At 37.8% G+C, this 21,386-nt stretch overlaps 1 protein-coding gene across 1 annotated transcript in view; it reads left to right on the forward strand.

Moving 5' to 3' along the window:
• Window positions 1–21,386, forward strand: part of LRRC69 (leucine rich repeat containing 69) — a 129,789-nt gene that overhangs the window by 84,044 nt on the left and 24,359 nt on the right. The window contains exon 7 of the mRNA XM_008001060.3: window positions 18,224–18,325. Within this exon, the coding sequence (XP_007999251.2) occupies window positions 18,224–18,325 (102 nt within the window). The remainder of the gene's footprint in view (window positions 1–18,223; window positions 18,326–21,386) is intronic.

Here is a 21,386-nt window from a genome sequence, read left to right on the forward strand (position 1 = left end):
AGCCTGTAAGTCCAGTGCTTTGTCTATAGTCTACTATTAAGTACAGATAAAGTTATATGAAAAGCTAAAAAACAGTATTCTTTTGGTTACAATAGTGACTTAAAGGAAGGTGAAGAAAAGCATTCAAGAACCACTTTAAATATATAGTCTAATACAGAAGAACGAAAATATACTAAGTGAAATTAAAGGTGCTATGCCTTTGAGAGGCTTTATTTAGAACCACACTGGGCCTTGTATGGAAACCAAACCATAAGCTTCAACTGGCATTCTTTCGGCAGTCCCCATCAAGAATCTGACCACTCAAGTTTTAATTTCCTGTCAGATAAGATAAATGGAAGACAAAATCTCACAATTAGGTTTCAAACTGTAAACAGCATTCACGAAATCTTTGAATATCTTTTGTCTAGTTCACTGCTATGAATTGTTGCCTGGTCTGAATACATTTTAAAATGGAATTCTTTAGTTTAAATTGCAGACTATTCCAGGACAGAGGTTGGGAGCTTTCATATCTTTGGTATTCCCTAGGGAAAGTGCCTTTTGTAGAGTCTGGTTACTGCTCATTCCAGTTTTTCTTTGTAACCAGTGCTGCAAGGTTTACAAGTATGGTTGAAAGAACATCTCTAGGTATACAGCTGTCCTATCCAGTGAAGAGGTACTAACTGTATAACTGGCTTTTAAAACCTGAAAAGACTATTTTTAAGGAATAAATGACCAAGGATTGGGAGTCTTAGTTAGATTGAGAGAAGAGAGAGGTAGAGTTTGACATTTTGCAAAGGAGAATTTGCTAAAAAATACCCATGAAGGTTATTTGGAGCAATTTAGAAACATTGGAGTGACTTATCTATCTGCCGAAGGTGGAGCAGGAGAATTCTATGGCATGTTGAAATTGCTGTGCGTGTTTTCTTTTAGTTCTTTGGTTGGAACATGAATGGAATTTAAAGTTGCACAAGACTAATAAAGAAGAAAAGAGAGAAGAATCAAATTGACGCAATTAAAAATGATAAAGGGGATATCACCACCAACCCCACAGAAATACAAACTACCATCAGAGAATACTATAAACACCTCTACGCAAATAAACTGGAAAATCTAGAAGAAATGGATAATTTCCTGGACACTTACACTCTTCCAAGACTAAACCAGGAAGAAGTTGAATCCCTGAATAGACCAATAGCAGGCTCTGAAATTGAGGCAATAATTAATAGCCTACCAACCAAAAAAAGTCCAGGACCAGATGGATTCACAGCTGAATTCTACCAGAGGTACAAGGAGGAGTTGGTACCATTCCTTCTGAAACTATTCCAATCAATAGAAAAAGAGGGAATCCTCCCTAACTCATTTTATGAGGCCAACATCATCCTGATACCAAAGCCTGGCAGAGACACAACAAAAAAAGAGAATTTTAGACCAATATCCCTGATGAACATCGATGCAAAAATCCTCAATAAAATACTGGCAAACCGGATTCAGCAGCACATCAAAAAGCTTATCCACCATGATCAAGTGGGCTTCATCCCTGGGATGCAAGGCTGGTTCAACATACGCAAATCAATAAACATAATCCAGCATATAAACAGAACCAAAGACAAGAACCACATGATTATCTCAATAGATGCAGAAAAGGCTTTTGACAAAATTCAACAGCCCTTCATGCTAAAAACGCTCAATAAATTCGGTATTGATGGAACGTACCTCAAAATAATAAGAGCTATTTATGACAAACCCACAGCCAATATCATACTGAATGGGCAAAAACTGGAAGCATTCCCTTTGAAAACTGGCACAAGACAGGGATGCCCTCTCTCACCACTCCTATTCAACATAGTGTTGGAAGTTCTGGCTAGGGCAATTAGGCAAGAGAAAGAAATCAAGGTGATTCAGTTAGGAAAAGAAGAAGTCAAATTGTCCCTGTTTGCAGATGACATGATTGTATATTTAGAAAACCCCATTGTCTCAGCCCAAAATCTCCTTAAGCTGATAAGCAACTTCAGCAAAGTCTCAGGATACAAAATTAATGTGCAAAAATCACAAGCATTCTTATACACCAGTAACAGACAAACAGAGAGCCAAATCAGGAATGAACTTCCATTCACAATTGCTTCAAAGAGAATAAAATACCTAGGAATCCAACTTACAAGGGATGTAAAGGACCTCTTCAAGGAGAACTACAAACCACTGCTCAGTGAAATAAAAGAGGACATAAACAAATGGAAGAACATACCATGCTCATGGATAGGAAGAATCAATATCGTGAAAATGGCCATACTGCCCAAGGTAATTTATAGATTCAATGCCATCCCCATCAAGCTACCAATGAGTTTCTTCACAGAATTGGAAAAAACTGCTTTAAAGTTCATATGGAACCAAAAATAGCCCGCATCTCCAAGACAATCCTAAGTCAAAAGAACGAAGCTGGAGGCATCACGCTACCTGACTTCAAACTATACTACAAGGCTACAGTAACCAAAACAGCATGGTACTGGTACCAAAACAGAGATATAGACCAATGGAACAGAACAGAGTCCTCAGAAATAATACCACACATCTACAGCCATCTGATCTTTGACAAACCTGAGAGAAACAAGAAATGGGGAAAGGATTCCCTATTTAATAAATGGTGCTGGGAAAATTGGCTAGCCATAAGTAGAAAGCTGAAACTGGATCCTTTCCTTACTCCTTATACGAAAATTAATTCAAGATGGATTAGAGACTTAAATGTTAGACCTAATACCATAAAAATCCTAGAGAAAAACCTAGGTAGTACCATTCAGGACATAGGCATGCGCAAAGATTTCATGTCTAAAACACCAAAAGCAACAGCAGCAAAAGCCAAAATTGACAAATGGGATCTCATTAAACTAAAGAGCTTCTGCACAGCAAAAGAAACTACCATCAGAGTGAACAGGCAACCTACAGAATGGGAGAAAATTTTTGCAATCTACTCATCTGACAAAGGGCTAATATCCAGAACCTACAAAGAACTCAAACAAATTGACAAGAAAAAAACAAACAACCCCATCAAAAAGTGGGCAAAGGATATGAACAGACATTTCTCAAAAGAAGACATTCATACAGCCAACAGACACATGAAAAAATGCTCATCATCACTGGCCATCAGAGAAATGCAAATCAAAACCACAATGGGATACCATCTCACACCAGTTAGAATGGCGATCATTAAAAAGTCAGGAAACAACAGGTGCTGGAGAGGATGTGGAGAAATAGGAACACTTTTACACTGTTGGTGGGATTGTAAACTAGTTCAACCATTATGGAAAACAGTATGGCGATTCCTCAAGGATCTAGAACTAGATGTACCATATGACCCAGCCATCCCATTACTGGGTATATACCCAAAGGATTATAAATTATGCTGCTATAAAGACACATGCACACGTATGTTTATTGCAGCACTATTCACAATAGCAAAGACTTGGAATCAACCCAAATGTCCATCAGTGACAGACTGGATTAAGAAAATGTGGCACATATACACCATGGAATACTATGCAGCCATAAAAAAGGATGAGTTTGTGTCCTTTGTAGGGACATGGATGCAGCTGGAAACCATCATTCTTAGCAAACTATCACAAGAACAGAAAACCAAACACCGCATGTTCTCACTCATAGGTGGGAACTGAACAATGAGATCACTTGGACTCGGGAAGGGGAACATCACACACCGGGGCCTATCATGGGGAGGGGGGAGGGGGGAGGGATTGCATTGGGAGTTATACCTGATGTAAATGACGAGTTGATGGGTGCAGCACACCAACATGGCACAAGTATACATATGTAACAAACCTGCACGTTATGCACATGTACCCTACAACTTAAAGTATAATAATAATTAAAAAAAAAAAAAAAAAAGTTGCACAGGGAGTAGTAGGGAAAATCTCTTGGAGACTCAAACAGGAGATAGGGTAAGGCTGGGCAGAGCTCAGAGGTACTGTGATTCTCAGTTCAAGGAGGAGCTGGAATCCTCAGCTGCATGAACATTTAAGTCATCATACCTGTTACACTTAAATGAAACATATCTTAGCAATGTTCCAAATGTTTCTCCTGCTTATACCTTTTTTCTATCCCTTTATAACTTCGATGTGCACATAGCCCACTGTAGACTCTCCAGTCCCTGACATAATACCTGTTCTATTTCAGCTTCCAGAGCTAAATATCAAATTATTTCTATATGTCTTGGTTTGAATTCCCAAGGAGTATATGATTAGGCCAGCCCTTTTGTGGCTAGGTGATTGAATCAGAATTTGTGGCCAGGGTATATTGGTTTTCTTTGGCTCAAGAGTCAAGCTCTTGTTCAGTTAGTTCAGTTTCCAAGCAGTAGAATTATATGGTGTAAAATCTGCAGATGACAGGGTTTCTAGGTGGGTGGTTGCACTTAGAAAGGGGACATCAATGGAGTAGGAAAAGTTTGGTGGTCCTATTGTATGTTGAATAGTATTCCTGACTAATTTTTAACTATCTTGAAAAGGACTAAGTTCTGAGTAAGACGTGACACCACTGGAGTTTTATTTGAGCAGAGGAGTGATATAATTGGACATGCTTTAAAGGACTACTTTAGATGCTCTCTGGAGATGATCACTATTCACATTTTGGTGTATTTCCTTCTGGTCCAGTGTAACAATATTTCTTTTACTGAATCTTCTCTTTTCTCTCATGTATGAGCCACTGCGCCCGGCCTCTATGATATATTTTAAATAGATGTATTGGGGTCTGCCAGAGAAACAGAACCACATTTATGTATTAAACTTATACTAGATCAGTAGATACAAAGAACCTTTGTATCCTTTTGTAGGTATCTCTATTACAGAATTTATTTCATGGCATCCTCTATTTCAGCTGCATTTCCATTGCCTCTTTCCTTAGTAGTTTATTTGGCTTATGTTTTCAGGTACCATCATATATATCCCAGATTCAAGCGATTCCCCTGCCTCAGCCTCCTGAGTAACTGGGACTACAGGTGTGTCCCACCATACCCATCTAATTTTTTTTTTTTTTTGTATTTCAGTAGAGATGGGGTTTCACCATGTTGGCCAGGATGGTCTCAATCTCCTGACCTTGTGATCTGCCCACGTAGGACCTCCCAAAGTGCTGGGATTACAGGTGTGAGCCACCGCGCCCGGCCTCTATGATATATTTTAAATAGATGTATTGGGGTCTGCCAGAGAAACAGAACCAACATGATATCTCTCTCTCTTTCTCTCTCAACATATTTATATAATAAATTGGCTTACATGATTATGGGTTTGAGCAGTCTCACTTCACTAACTGCTGTATACAAGCTGAAGGCCCAGGAAAGCCAGTGGTGTCCTTCCAGTTCAATCATGAAGGCCTTAGAAGCAGGAAAGCTGATGGCATAAGCCTCAGTCCCAGTATAAGAGAAAACTGATGTCCTAGTTCAGTCAGACAGAGTGAATTCTCCCTCCCTCTACTTTTTGTTCTAGTCATGCCCTCAACAGATTGGATAATGTCCAGTCACACTGGGGAGAGCCGTCTGCTTCATTCAGTTCATCAATTCCCTAATTTCATCTAGAAACACCCTCAAGGCACACTAAGAAATAATGTTTAGCCAAATTTCTAGATACTCCATGGCCCAGTAAAGTTGACACATAAAATTAATCATTACAGTAAATAAGTTTAAATGTATTTGAAATATTGTTATATGTTCTGTTTAATTTATTTACTTATGTTTATATTTAGTTAACTGTGTGGTCATTTTATTAAAAATAGGTAATTATAGTCTTTTTTGGGGGGAGGAATCAGATCTGAATTACTTTATTTATGACTACAATATCCTTTAATCAAGGACTGACTGATTAGCACATAAAGAATACACAGTTTAGAACCATAGATGGCAATTTAAATGGATCATCTCAAAATTATGCTGCACATGTTTATATTTATTATTTGAACATCAAGTCATTCAGGAATAGTATAAATTCTAAAAAAGGGTAAATGTTATCAGAGTTTTAAGAGAAATTTTGGTATTCTCTATTAATTTATTTGTAAAGGTATTCTAGGAAAGATGTGACAATCAATTACTGTACTTTTTCATCTCATCTGATTCTTAGATATGAGCTCAGGCAAAATTCAATAGACCATTCTATTTTACTTTATTTGTATCAAATATGACAAGTGTCAACTATATATATTGAAATATGTTTAAGAAGAATTATAGTTCTACATAATTATATAAATTCACTTTAATATAATAAGCAAAAATGACTCTTGATGCCAATAGTATTAGGCTCCTATATAGGTATGACTGTTGTGAAACATTGCTGCACGTGGTACTCAACAAATGATAACAAATCTATTTGGAATGCAGAAAATTTTCTTTTCAAAAGCAGAAAGCGAAAAGGGGAAATGGAAATGTATAGTATCAACTATTCTGGAGAAACAAAAGTCTGTAGGTTCTAGCAGTAGAATTGTAGGGTTAAAAACCTGTATTTCTTTCTCTTTTTATCTCAGTCTCTTTCCAAACCTCCTAGGTTTTATTCTCTAACACTAAATGTTTTCTGCTTTTCAACTCCAATTGTTGTGCTATATGTTTATCAGATTTCTGTGATGGATAAAATATGATGATATATGATAGATGACAGAGTAATAGTTGGAAAGAGTCTAGGCCTGGAGGCCTATTTCATTTCTGTTTGCAACAGCTGAAAACTTGTGTGCTACAGTTGATATGGCCCCTTCTCTTTCTGGGCCACTTAAAACAACAGCTTTGATAACTTGTTCTGAGTTATCTTTTATTCCACGTAATTAACTTAGATGACTTTCTTCCTAATAGATGGAAGAGCTTCAGGGGCAATCCAGTAAAAAGGAAAATTTTCCTAAATTTTCAGACAGTAAAATTAATATGTAAAATTGAGGCAAATATTTTGTTAGCTTTTTGCTTTTATCTTCCTGTTTCCCTTTGTCATGTACTAGACAACATTAGGCTGGTACTCACAAGTTTTATAGACTCCTGGTAAAGATAACAAAAGTCCCTGAAAAATGTTTGCAAAATGGTATCTTTTGATGTAAGTCTTTACATTTCAAAGAACATTCAGAAATTTCAGGGTATACATGATTCAAGATATGAGAGGTTTGGCAGCTGAGTCCTTTCACATTATTTGAAGGGACCTTAGGAACTGGCTTCTAGCAACAGATCTTTCCTTAATTCGTGTCCCTAGGAAGCAGGAGTAACTGAGAGGTGACCCTGGGACAAGATTGGCAGGGGGCCATTGCAGTTTCATTCCTGGATGTTCATTCGTACAGGATTTTCACTACCCTGAATGCTCTTTCTTCTTCTGTATGATTTCTCCTTGACTTTTGAGGTTCAGATGAAACATTTTCCCCATGTAAACTTGACAGAGTTCTGCTAATTCACCTAGATTTTACATTCTGCATCTGTAAACAGAAGCTAACAATATCCTCTTCACTGAGGATTAAATAAGAACTAGGATTGGAACCCACGTCTAGTTAACTCCAAAGTCATTGCACTTAAACATTGTATTAAGCCGTTCTTGCATTGCTATAAATAAATACCTGAACCAGGGTAATTTATAAAGAAAAGCAGTTTTATTGACTTGCAGTTGAGCAGGGTGTACAGGAAGCATAGTGCTTCTGCTTCTGGAGAGGCCTCAGAAAGCTTTCAATTGTGGTGGAAGGCAAAGGGGGAGCGGTTGTCTCACATGGCAGGAGCAGAAGCAAGAGAGAAAGAGCAAGAGGGAAGGTGCAACATATTTTTAAACAACCAAATGTCCTGAGAACTCACCATCATGAGAAAAGCACCAAGGGAGATGTTGCTAAACCATTCATGAGAAACATCTCCATGATCCAATCACCTCCCACCAAGTCCCACCTCCAACACTGGGGATTACAATTCTACATGAGATTTGGGCAGAGATACAGATTCATAACATATCAAACATAATGCTCAAGATATTTTAAGCTACTACCCACTTTGTTTTTTCCTGATCTACCATTTGTATAGCAAACATTCCTTCTAAAGATACCCTTATTATCTGCATTGGTCTTTTGACCCTAGGCATTCACTACCTTTTATTGATAAATATTATTTTTTGGTATGGATAACTGAGCATTTGTTGAAAAATATTTATTGAACCACATTTATGTATTAAACTTATACTAGATCAGGAGATACAAAGAATAAAAAATCATTCTTCTGAAGGGATTCAAAGACAATGTGAGATGGTCTTGTAAAAAGTAACGTTGAATTGTAAATTGGGATATTACAATGCAATGTGGTATGTGTAGGTCTACAGCTTGAAACTAGGATTTTCTGTTTCCAACAGAATGTTAAGCTTTTGAAAGCAGGAACCAGTCTTCTACTTCGTTCAACTTTTTCATTATTTTTAGCTTAGTATCCTGTTCTTAGTAGGTGTCAGGATTTATTAATATATTTATTGATTTGCTTTAGTAAAATAGAAACTCTCTATTATATATTAGTTACTTGTTGCTGTGTAACACATTACCCCAAAACTGAGCTGCTTAAAGCATCAGAGATTTGTTACTTCACACAGGTTCTGAGGATTAGGAATCTGAGAGTGTCTGAACTGGATGGTTCTAGCTCAGGGTCTCTCGTGAGTTGTAATCAAGTTGTCAGCTGGAATTGCAGTCATCTGAAGGCTTGACTGGAGCTGGAGGATCTGCTTCCAGGATGGCTTACTCACATGGCTTTTGGCAGAAAACCCCAGATTCTTACAATGTGGGCTTCTCGACAGAGCTACCTGAATATTCTTACATCATGGCAGCTGGCTTCCTCCAGAGTGAGTGACTCACAAAGAAGAGAGAATAAGCAGGAATTGCAATGCCTTTTATGGTCCAATCACTGAAGTTGTACACATCACTTCTGCTTTATTCTATTCATTAGAAGTGAGTCACTGAGTCCAGTACACACTCAAGGGGAGGAGAATTAGGCTCTACTTCTTAAAGGAGCAGTAACAAATAATTTGTGGATATATCTTAAAGTTACCACGGTGCACCAACAACACAAAATGTACTCTATCATTATTTTCTTTTTGAGCTTTGTAGACTGAGGGAAAAGCTTCAGAAAATATATGGAAAGATGAAGGCAGGGAAAATAAAGAGGGACTGGGAGAATGCACAGGAGTTTAGAGGGAATGAGGGTCTGATATAGGGCAAAGAATCTACACAACCTGTGGATGTTATGTTCTGATGTCTTAGGTATTCATAACAAGGGGGCTAAAGAGAATGACAGTGAGAGATGGAAGTGGGGAAAGAATGAAGAACAAAATAACTGAGAGAAAACAAGGATAATTGTGTAGAAAGCGAAAGGACAAGAGAAGAAAATAAAATAAAATACCTCTAAGAAAAATACTCTGGAATCAGTCAAAAGCTGTTGCCCAGTTGTGAAGCAAATAAGCCCATTGGAACTGTCCAGAGGGGCTATTTTCTAAAATCTTTATTGTATAGTATCTGAGTATGACTATTTGAGACATTTTTGTGGTGATTCATATGCCAATGCTGAAGACAATGAATTAAGATTCAAGAGTAGAACAATTTATCATTATTTTAAAGAAAATATGTGGAGAAAAAAAGATGAGAATTGCTAGAAGTTTTTTGTATAAATGATTTAGAAATAAAGTTGTTATCAGAGATAATAATTATATAACTGAAGAGTCATTGCTGGGCAAATTATGAACACATTTGGGCTATGAAAAGTGAAATATAAATGTGTGATGAAACCAAGGCAAGGTGGAATTAAAATTCCATCCTCCCTCATTCCCCTCCTAATTACTTAGTGGGGGAGAGAAAATATTGAAGTCATTCATCTTTTGTCATACACATATAGAGAAATTTCATTATAATATTGTGGCGTGTTTAGATATCAGAGATACAACATGTGGAACTGACATAACATACATGCAAACTAAGTGGTCAGATAGATTTATTGCTTTAGTTGTGTAGGACAATTACACAAAGACAATTTATATGACTAGGATATTATTTAGAAGGAAAAGAGAAAGACTCATACAAATAAACTGGCAAAACTTAAGAGACATTGTAGGGTTTAGATAATGCAAAGAGTTAATAGGAAGAGGAGTACCTTAGAAACATCAGTAGGAGAAAGAAGCAATTGGTGAATGGAATTAGGCATACGATTTAACTTGGCAGCAATGGTCCTCACGAGAAGGGAGTGTTTAAAATAAGGTAAGTTCAGGGGATGTAACTAGATTGTTAAAAAGCAGAATACAGACTTTAAAGATAGTCATTGGAGGCCCAAAATGGGGATTTTTGTCTTACTCTTTAGCATGAACTCACCTAAGAAGAAAGAATGATGATGATTTTTTACATAAAATATGAAAAAATAAAAGACTATCAGCTTTGTTATTGACAAGCACATTTTCCTTCACTTTAGGGGGCCTATTTTTGGTCTATTTTCCGACGTTTACGTGAAGAAAGGGTTTTCTAGTATTTCTTTTGCTTATAAAAATAGTTTTCTGAAAATTTAGGAAAATACAAAAGTGCATAAAATAAATTACAACTATACAACCCATTGACAACTGTTAATATTTTAGCATATTTCTATGTTTTGTTTTAATATTTATGATTTAAAAGATATTTTTAAAAAAGTTTTGCATACTGCTTACTTTACTCAGTATCATATCAGGACAATTTTGTCATTAAAAATCTCTTGTAAACATCATTAAATTTATTACCTTTTAAATTTTTAATAAATTTTAAGGGGCATAGGATATTTAATCTTAATATTTACTAAAACGTTGTAACACAAAATAGAAAATAAATGATACATGTTTAAATTATTAATGGTTGAAACTGTTGACTACCTACTGTGATAATAACAGCTAATACTAATTATTTACTATGCCACAGGAACTGTTCTAAGTACTTTGTATGGATTATATCATTTAACAATCATATTAACCATTATGAGGAACTTGTAATTCTTATTCCCATTTTACTTAAAAAGGTTTAGTAATATGGCTCAAGTTCTCACAGCTAGTAAGTATGGAGTTGAAATCCAAACAAGGCAGTTTGACTCCCAAGTCCATCTTTCTAAATCTATACATTTTGCATTATATGTTTAAGCTTTGCATTAGGAACTGGAGATAGAATGATAAGGAAACCATAGAGGGTCTGCTCTTTCTGAGCTGTCATGTGTAGAGAAACAATTATTACCAAATAATTAACATTTTAAATGTATAATTACAAACTGAAATCAGCACACTAAACGAAAGGAACATAGATCCATGATAGACAACAGGAGCCTGACTAAATAAGTAAACTGGGGAAGGCTTCCTGGAGGAGGTGACACAAGCTGACAGCTGAAGAATGAATAACAATCAGTGAGGTAAAGGGGAAAGATACATTCCAGACAGAGGGAATAGCATGCGGAAAGGCCCTAGGATGAGAGGGAACATGAATGTTCAGAAAACTGGAAGAAATTCAGTGTAACTGGGGCTCACAGATTGTATGGGAGCAGGCTGTGGCCCAGGAATGTAGGGCTTGCTAAGGATTTTGAACTTCAAGGACAATGGAAATCTCAAAGAGTTTTATGTAGGTGGTGAGATAATCAGATTTATTTTGAAAAGATCTTTCCATCTGAAGAATGGCAGACATACTAGAGAGAGGCCAGAGGGTATGTGGGTGGATTTCTGTAGACTTTTGCTGAAGTCAAATAAGAAATGAAGATAACTTGGCCTAAGGTAGTGGCAGGAAAGGGGGAAAGACCTGAACATATTTAATAGATATTTAACAGGTAAATTTGAAAATGGTGATGGAATTAGTATGTTTTCTATGGGCTGAGATAGACAATACTATAAGAAGACTAAAGACCAAAATTTAGGAGGGCGGATCATGAGTTCAATCCTGGAAACAGTGAGTTTGACATGTGAATATTTTGAGTATGTAGTTGCCTATTGAGTGTGGAACCAGAGTTTTTGCCATAGAGATTTAATCAATTTGATGAATATGGGTAAAAAAAAAAAAAAAAAAAAAGAAGATAAAGTGAAAAGAGAATGTAGTGGGCTCTGGGGAGCACTATTTTATGGCTGGGCAAAGAATTATGAGTTGGCAAGTAATATTTAGTTAGAAGAGCATGTTAACTAGATTGGAATTGTTGGCAACCACTGAGGGTATACTTGAAGTTGGTGATGATGAATTTATGGCGATTCTTGTCTGCCCTGAGGTGTAACTCTGCCAACAGCACCACAGAGGCAAGGAAGCCTGGTGGCAAGAATGACCCAGAAAGGTTTTGTAAGATATGTGAAATGAGAAGGTTAAATATCAGAGGATTCAGGCATATGATAACATAATTTACCATTCATTTTTTTAACATAGAAAAGAGTTTTTAAAAAAAAAAAAATTAGGCTTGGCATGTGGCTCAGACCTGTAACCTCAGCACTTTCGGAGGTCGAATTGGATGAATCACTTGAGCTCAGGAGTTCAAGACCTGGGCAATATGGTGAAACCCCGTGTCTGCCAAAAATACCAAAAATTAGCTGGGTAGGGTGTCACGTGCCTATAGCTACTTGGGAGACTGAGATGGGAGAATAGCTTGAGCCCAGGAGGTAGAGGCTGCAGTGAGCTGAGATCATACCACTGCACTTCAGCCTGGGTGACGGAGTAAAACCTCACCTGCCCATCCCCCCCAGCCAATTTAAATAATTCTGAGAAATATCTTTTATGTACAAACATTTGTCTCTTTTAAATGTTTCTTTTGGAGAAATTCCTATAAGAATTACTCAAAGAGCAAGAATAACTTTCAGCCTTTTAAATGACATTGCTAATTTGTTTCCAGATTCCCCAATCTTATTTGCGTGGGGGCAGTTGCTGTTCTAATTTTTATTCTTTGTGTTTTGACAGGCTAAAAGAATGTATCCTTCAAATTCTTCTTTCTTTCTTACTGTCTTTCAGCTGCTGTGTCATGAGTAATTTTCATCAGTTAAGGTGCATACCTCACACACATTTGAGAAGGTCTTCATGTTGCTTTGGAGCAACAAAGAAAACTTTCTGGTTATTGAATCTTTGGGTCATAAGCACGTCCCTTCTCAAACCACTAAGGCCGGGCGCGGTGGCTCACGCCTGTAATCCCAGCACTTTGGGAGGCCGAGGTGGGCGGATCACAAGGTTAGGAGATCGAGACCATGGTGAAACCCCGTCTCTACTAAAAAAATAGAAAAAATTAGCCGGGCGCAGTGGCGGGCACCTGTGGTCCCAGCTCCTCGGGAGGCTGAGGCAGAAGAATGGCGTGAACCCGGGAGGCGGAGCTTGCAGTGAGCCGAGATTGCGCCACTGCACTCCAGCCTGGGCGACAGAGCGAGACTCCGTCTCAAAAAAAAAAAAAAAAGATCTTACTCCATTTTGTTGTGATGTTTTATGATACGGACAAAACTGATACCAAATTGTTCCAAGAAAGGGAAATGCAAAGGTCCCAAGGTGGAGAATGCTTGGGAAGAAAGCCAATGTTACCACAGTGGAAAGAGACAGACAGAAGTGGAGAAAGAGTGAGAGAGCAAGTACAGGGAGATGAGGCTGAAGAGATAGTGCAGAATCCAAATCATAACCAAGTCCTGTAAGCCAGGGTGAGGAGTGTGCATTTCATTTTGAGTGAGATGAGAAACCACTGGGTGGTTGTAAGTGGGGGAGTGAAGTGGTGTGATTTGCATTGTAAAGCAATTGCATGGTTAGGGTTGGCACACACAGGCAGGGTGGAAGTAGAGGCCTCTTCGGGCTACTGGTTCTCAGGTAGTTCAAGGGCAGAAATGGGGTCTAAAGCAGGCATGAGGTGGGGACTGTGCGGTGACACAAATAAGCCCTCCCAGATCAGTTATTTCTATGCTGATGTTTAAATGGAAAAGCCTGAAGAGGACTCTCCCTTCGGCTTTAAGGCCCAGGGTACTGGGCGGGGCAGGGCCTGGACTTGGGGGCCTTCAACTGCTTCTCCCTGACTAGAATGAGGAAGGTCTCAGCATCTCTCTCTCTCTCTCTCTCTCTCTCTCTCTCTCTCTCTCTGTGTGTGTGTGTGTGTGTGTGTGTTTATAGCCTGGGAGTTTAGTTATCTATTTCCCCCCAGGCTTGGCTCTTAGCCTCTTCTCTTCAACTCCCTCTAAGGATCTTCTCTTGGGACAAGTATTCAGCAGATACTGAAGGATTATGACTCTAGGTAACTTTCTGACTATTTTCCCTCCTTTTCATGCAGGGTGTGTGAGAGAGGGGTTCCCAGTACAGTTTTTTTGGCTTTCTTGTGTTCAAATGATATCATCAGCCTAATTGCTCCACAATTCTGATTAGATATCAAACTTATCATACGGTTTCTTGAATTTCCCATTGGTCACAAATAGTATTCATATCCTTTCTTAGAGTTATTAATTAAATCTAAGTTTTGGATGCCTTAGCTCCCACACTTGAATCTTATCCTCCCTCCCCGAAACTCGACCTTAAGCCTATTTAGGAATCCCAGTTCTCATTAAAGAGTAACTTGTGAATTTTGAGATGCTTTGAAGAGTGCACAGGAATTTGTCATACTGTACTTATTTGTTCTATTTTTGAGTCCATGTGAAATCTCAGCTTCCTCCCTCGCCCCCAGTTTACTTTATAAATGCTCCTGCTAATCTAGCCCCCTTCTGATCTCCCTCATTACTTTGGGCTAGTCTGAAGCAACAGAAGGACTTGCTAAATTTATATATTCTTCCTGAGGCCTGGGGCTTTGTGGGAACAATTGTAAAAATTTACCAAGTCTGGAGAAGAAGGCTTTTGCAAATCTTGAGTGTGCAGGGAGAAGCGAATGTGTCTGGGGTTTCTGAGAAGATGTTTGTTTGTTCATAAATCATTTATTGAACATCAGCTCTGTACTAGGCATTGAATTTTGAGCTTGCATTAGTCACATAAGTCATAGTTTTTAAAGAGACCAAAGCCTGATAGATGAAGATAGACTTTTCAACAATGATTGTCTCAGAGTATTTATAGGTAATGTGATTCATTTATATACCAGGCCCAATGAGGAGACAAGGAAACATTTGATAGAGGTTGGAGAAGCTTAGAGGGGTGACCTTTTAGTTTTGAAGAGATGATCCAGGTGTAGGATGAGTTAAAAGGGTATGGCATGAGTCATAACTGTGAGATAAGACACAGGCCTGTCATGAGATCTCTAAGTACCTCTGAAAGCTTAAAAGGGTAAAGATGGTGCTTATTAGGATATATCATTGGAGAGTCAGCCAAGGAGAGCCAAGTATGATATGTGAGGGCTTTGAATTTATCCTATGGACAAAAGAGAACCTTGAAAGGTTTTAAGCAAGGTTGGTTATATGACCAGATTTTCCTTTCAGAAAACCATTTCTTCTGCAAAAGTTTGCACTGAGATGAATTCAAGTACTATTGCAATAACTCACATAAGACAAAGGCCTCCAATAAAGGTGGGGTGGGTAGTGGGTCCGGCCAGGAGTAGGAGAAGATTGTGTGGGGGTGGTGAGGAGGTGGATGGGATGGAAGGTGTAAATAGAGGTTTCCAAGTCTGGAGAAGAAGGCCTTCTTTTTCCTTAAGAAGGTAGAATTGACAGGACATGGTGAGAGACTCAAAGTGGGTGAGGAGAAAAAGGAAAAAGCATAATTTGGGGGGAAACCTGTGTTTAGGCTTAGAATTTAGAACTTTAGGTGCCTGTGGAACTTCCAGCTGGAGACGTCCATTGGACAGCCAAATATTTGAGACCATTACTCAAGAAGGCAGTTGACACAGACATCTTAGCCTCAAAGTTCCTTGAATCCTTCATTTTAAGGAGCTTCGTCAGTCTTCACTTTAGCAAACCATATCTACAGTCAAATGTAGATCTTGACGTCACCTTCACATGCTCTAAATTTGAAGAATTAAGGTCTGGTAATGGCAATTTGACCACTGGTTCCTTCTATGTTCAAGCTGTATTGCTTTATATCCATATCTTTTACTTAATGACTCAATGACATGAAGTCACTCAATGAGTCATTAAGTCAAAGTCATTGAGACTTCATGTCTTGCCACATCTTCTTTTCTCCTAGTCCATCAGAGCTGGTATTGTTATTCCTTTCTGTAACCAGTCTGGACTGAAAGGAGCAGTCCTGCCCTTTAATATTTAGTACACACAACTTGCTCATTCTTCTACTTTCTGACATACTTATGCTGCAAACTCTTTATGTTGGATCTGGGAAGCTGAATGCTAAAGCGAAGCACATAATTGTGCAGACAGGGGCCACCACTAATATGTAGATTACAGTGGTTCTCTCAGCACTTCTGTATAATGTATTTATGTGGTTCTGTCCAGGTTCCTTTACTGAAAACTGTGGGACATTTCAAACCTTCACTGCTTTCTTCCTGTCTCCATTCACGCTGATATCCTGCTTCCAAACTCAACTGACATATTATCTTATTCTCTGCTTCAAACAATTGAAAGGACTATGTCTGATTCCTTCAACCATCCAGTGTCTTCAAACTTATCCAGGGGTTCACTTAAATGCCTTTTCCTCTGGTCACAAAGGACAAAATAATTAAAATATATTGATATTCTAAGATCATTCTGTGTCCTTCACCTGCTCATTTCTGTTTTACTTATTCCTTCTTTCTCCTCTTCATTAATCTCTCTGTATTGGTTTTTTTCTTAGAGGCCTTGGAGTTTAGTATAAATTATGGAATGATATCCTTCAGGACAAAAGAGGGAAGAATGGTGGTTATATAGAATGAAGCACAAGGAATAACCCTTCTCATTTCAGCACACCGAGTACTGACTTAGAACTGCCATTGGGTTCAACTCTCTAGGTTGTGCCCTTGAGATGGTTAACATAGGAAACTGAATTAAGAAAGTTAGAATGTCTGTTTTGAGACCAGGACTCAAGGTGATACCAACATAGACTTGAGTTTTGTATTTTATTTAAACATCTGCCTGTGTTGTGTAAACTTTCCTGTACTTTTGAAACCTAATGATGTGATATCCCAGATGTTTAAAATCAGTTATTTTTCATTTGTTGCATGCTTGCTATGTTTCAAATTCTGGGCTCAAATTATGGAAATATCTCTAAATTCCCTATAAATGTTGTGAGATGCAGTGGTGTGGAGCCACCTCACCCAGGCTTGCAAGAGCTAATTTTGCACATCCCTTCCCAAACTCTGTGTTCAGTGAATCAGCTATAGCAGGACGATTTACACTGTGGGGTCAACACTCACTGCAAATTGAGGCTTTTTATTTCTTTATTTCAAGGACCTGGTTTACCAGCATGCTACTTAAGATAGGTCATATGTCCCCATTTTACAGCTGAAATTTAGGTTCAGAGAAATAACTCCCTAAATTAGGTTAACTGTGAAAGCTACATGGGTTTTTGGGAGGCAAGACAAAATATTCTGTAAGAGAATAAGACATTGTCTTGTCTCTTCTTATTCTCTTCTTAATCTTTTCTTTTTCTACTGAAGTTGTAGAGTGCAATTGGATTTAGACTTTCTCCATAGAAGTTTAAATATCCTTGTAAACTGTATATCCTCCATCTGTTTTTGTTTGTTTGTTTTTGTTTTTGTTTTTTTGTGAGACAGAATCTCACTCTGTCGCCCAGGCTGGAGTGCAGTGGCACAATCTCGGCTCAGTGCAACCTCCGCCTCTGGGTTCAAAGGATTCTCCTGCCTCAGATTCCCTAGTAGCTGGGATTATGGGCATGCACGACCACACCCGGCTAATTTTTGTATTTTTAGTAGTATTTTCAAGGTCCCTAGTAAGTTATAATGTGAACATTTTGATGTTCTTATATTTCTTTTACTTTCCTCATTTAACAAATGGATCATAAGGCAGTCTTTGAGATCTAGAGGTTGGTGTCTGTTAGGATGTTATTTTTTGTTAAGCTTGGTTTTCTGATAAATATATTTGCAAAATGTTCCCAGCACTCAATTTATTAATGCTTGTTCTATTGCTAACCAGTTCTATAACCCTAAACAAGTTTTCTCAATTGTTCAGGATGGGGATATGACCAGTGACCCCTAAGGTCATGGCCATTCATGACACTATTAAAATTCTTATGCTTCTGATAAGTAGAGTATACCCCAGGGTGCCCCTAAATTACTTTATTTATGACTTAAATCCACATTAGTATTTACTGTGGAGTTTTAGTCCTAAATAAAGTAATTTCAGTTTAATTATATTAAAGATGTAGTTTTAGAGGTAGTTTCATTATTTTGTTGTGCAATAAGGTTTTTATTTTATTTGAAAAGTTTCAGGATCTGAAGCTGAGGGAATTCTACTGTGAGGGAAACCCACTGTTCCTGAAGCAGCCAGTGATTTCTACACAACGGGAGAACATCTGGAGTCTACAGGTAAAGGCTTACCTCATTCACTTAAGTCTTCAAACTAAAGCCACAATTTAAATTTTAAAGCGTTTTCTTTTAAAACATTCTTGCCAAGCCAGCAAATGATTAATGTAATCCTAGTCCATTGGCAATGTGGATCCTATACATAATCTTTTTGACTTGCTTATAGAATCCAATGAAATCCTAAGTCACTCTGATTCCCAGAGTGACGTAATTCAGAGAAATGGAAATATTTTGTAGGATGAATAAAAGAGAGAAATTTATTTTCACTTTAGCTTTTTCAGTGTTATTTAAAGATGTATTGATTTGTTCTTAGTGGAGTCTTTACCTCTTTCCCTCCCTTTTTACTTGTCTCTATCCCTAGTGGATGAATGAATATGATCCAGAAACTATGTTCACTTCAGCAAAACAAGTTAATGGTATTAAAAGAAGGAACAGGAAAGCATATTAGAGGACTCTTTGAATAGCCAAGTCAGAGAACATAGATCCTTCCACGTTTGACTGTGATTCTCCATCATGAATTTAGATTTCTGAGATCCATTTGGATCTGTAGCTAATGTGCAGGATTGTCATTAAGACTTTTAGGATTTGTATGGGATCAACTTTCCTGGCTGCAGGAAACAACCAATCTTGTCCAGTGGCTTACTTTTTCTTAAATTATTGTATTAATAATACCTGTTTATTACAGAAAACAATAAAATACAGATGAGCAATGAAGAAAATCAAAATTTCTTATACTGAAATTTTAAAAACTTTATATTTTAAAAAGTCTCTTATTACAAAAGTAATACAAGTTCCTTTAGAGACATTGAAGGGAAAAAAGCCAATAGAAGTTAATAAAAATACTAAGAAATCAGGCTGGGCACGGTGGCTCACACCTGTAATCCCAGCACTTTGGGAGGCTGAGGCGGGTAGATCACCAGGTCAGGAGATCGAGGCCATCCTGGCTAACATGGTGAAACCCCGTTTGTACTAAAAATACAGAAAAATTAGCCAGGCACGGTGGCAGGCGCCTGTAGTCCCAGCTACTCCGGAGGCCGAGGCAGGAGAATGGCGTGAACCCGAGATCACGCCACTGCACTCCAGCCTCAGCAACAGAGCGAGATTCTGTCTAAAAAAACAAAACAAAACAAAGAAATCAAATTAATACTCTTCTCTATGACATTTATTCTTTTAGAATTTTTTATGCTTTCAGAATATTTTTGTAATTAAAGATAAAGATGAGTTCAAACTCTATACACTATATAGAGTTGTTTTTCCACTCAGTTATTGTGAATAGCTTTCCAATCAGTAAAACAAAACAAAATGAAACCAGACCATGACATCTTTTTTGATAAATACATCGTATTCTGTATATGATAATATCGTAATATTTTTCACTATTTCCCCACTGTTGGATGTTTAAATTATTAATAATATTCTGGCCTTTCAGCCTTTATAAACAAAGATACAAGGCTGGGCACAGTGTCTCATGCCTGAAGCCCCAGCACTTTGAGAGGTCATGGCAGGAGGATCGCTTGAGCCCAGGAGTTTGAGACCAGCCTGGCCAACAGAGTGAGACCCCATCTCTACAAAATTTTAAAAATCTTAGCCAGGCATGGCGGTGTGTGCCTGTGGTCTCAACTACTCAGGAGGCTGAGGTGAGAGGATCCAGTGAGCCCAGTAGGTTGAGTCTGCAATGAGTCGGGTTCCTGCTACTCCACTCCAGCCTGGGCAACAGAGAAAGATCCTGTCTCCAGAAACTCCCCACAGTCAAAAAGCAACAACAACAAAACGCAAAGTGACAGTAACCATTCTCATAGTAAATTTCTAGTTCCTGTGCATATTATCCCTAAAAATGTAACTGCTGCCCCAAAGAACTGACATCTTGTATAGTTTGATTTACTTTTTTCAGATTCCCTTTCACAGAATATTTTCACAAACAGCATTATTTCCTACTCTTCTGTAACAGAAAAACATCTCATTTGAAATTGAATTTTAAATGATTTGAGTAACTGTTGTATTTAATTTTTTACTCCTTTATAACTTATTTTTTCTCCTTTCATCAGTCATTTCGTATAATAATAGTGGCTAACACTTATTTTATGCTTATTATGGACAAGGTACTGTTCTAAGCACTTACACAGGAATAAACTAATTTAGTCCTCTACTAACCCTAAAAAGATAGGTATTATTATTGACCACTTTTTAATAGATAAAGTAATGGAGATCCAGGGAGGTCAAATAACTTATGTGAGGTCACAGAGCTACTAAATGTTGGAACAATGATGCCAACTGAAGCGGTTGGGTTCCAGAGTCCCAACTGCAATATTGGTTCAGAAAGGGGATATAGGGAGCTGAGAGAAATAGAGACAGGGTCGTCCTGGGTTGGAGGAGGTTCTGGTTTGTGGAGGAGGCTGAATTAGCAGTTAACCCAATCTGGTAGCTGTCTTACAGAGAGCCTTCGAGGACAAGAACCTTGTCTGTGAGGGCTGTGAATGAGAGAGAAATTGTTCTAATTTTCAGAACTGTTGGGTCCAGGAGCACAAACGTTAATTTTTACAATACATTTAGTGGAAGTTGGTATTTTTGCCTGTAATATGTAAATGCTTTGGGTAGTTTTAAGAGTATCTCTGGAATTTTTCTCAGAAAAGTGACTTAAATTGATTTATACTTAAAGTAAGAGTTATTTCTACTGGGCAATTAGTCAATGTTACTGATTAAACTACTTGCTGTGTCAAAGAATTCCAGGAACTATGATATGGGTTATGCCTTGGTAAAGATTTTAAAAACTTTACCTCACCTCAGAGATTTATGAAGTAAAATTTAATGCTAATAACTATATTATAGAAAAATTAGCCAGAATATACTGCGTTAGTAGGTGCCAGGCTAAATGGTTTACCATTTTTATGTAATTTAATTCTCTAAACTCTATGTGATAGTATTGGAAAAGATCCCAATTTTACAGATGAGGTATTCAAGATCAGGGAAGTTAAGGGTTCACCCAAATGTGATCACACAGCAGATAAGTCATAGAGCCAGAATTTACATCTATGTTTGTATTTGTCTCTGACTTTGAATTTTTGCT

Source organism: Chlorocebus sabaeus, chromosome 8 (assembly GCF_047675955.1).
Source record: "Chlorocebus sabaeus isolate Y175 chromosome 8, mChlSab1.0.hap1, whole genome shotgun sequence".
NCBI classification, from domain to species: Eukaryota; Metazoa; Chordata; class Mammalia; order Primates; family Cercopithecidae; genus Chlorocebus; species Chlorocebus sabaeus.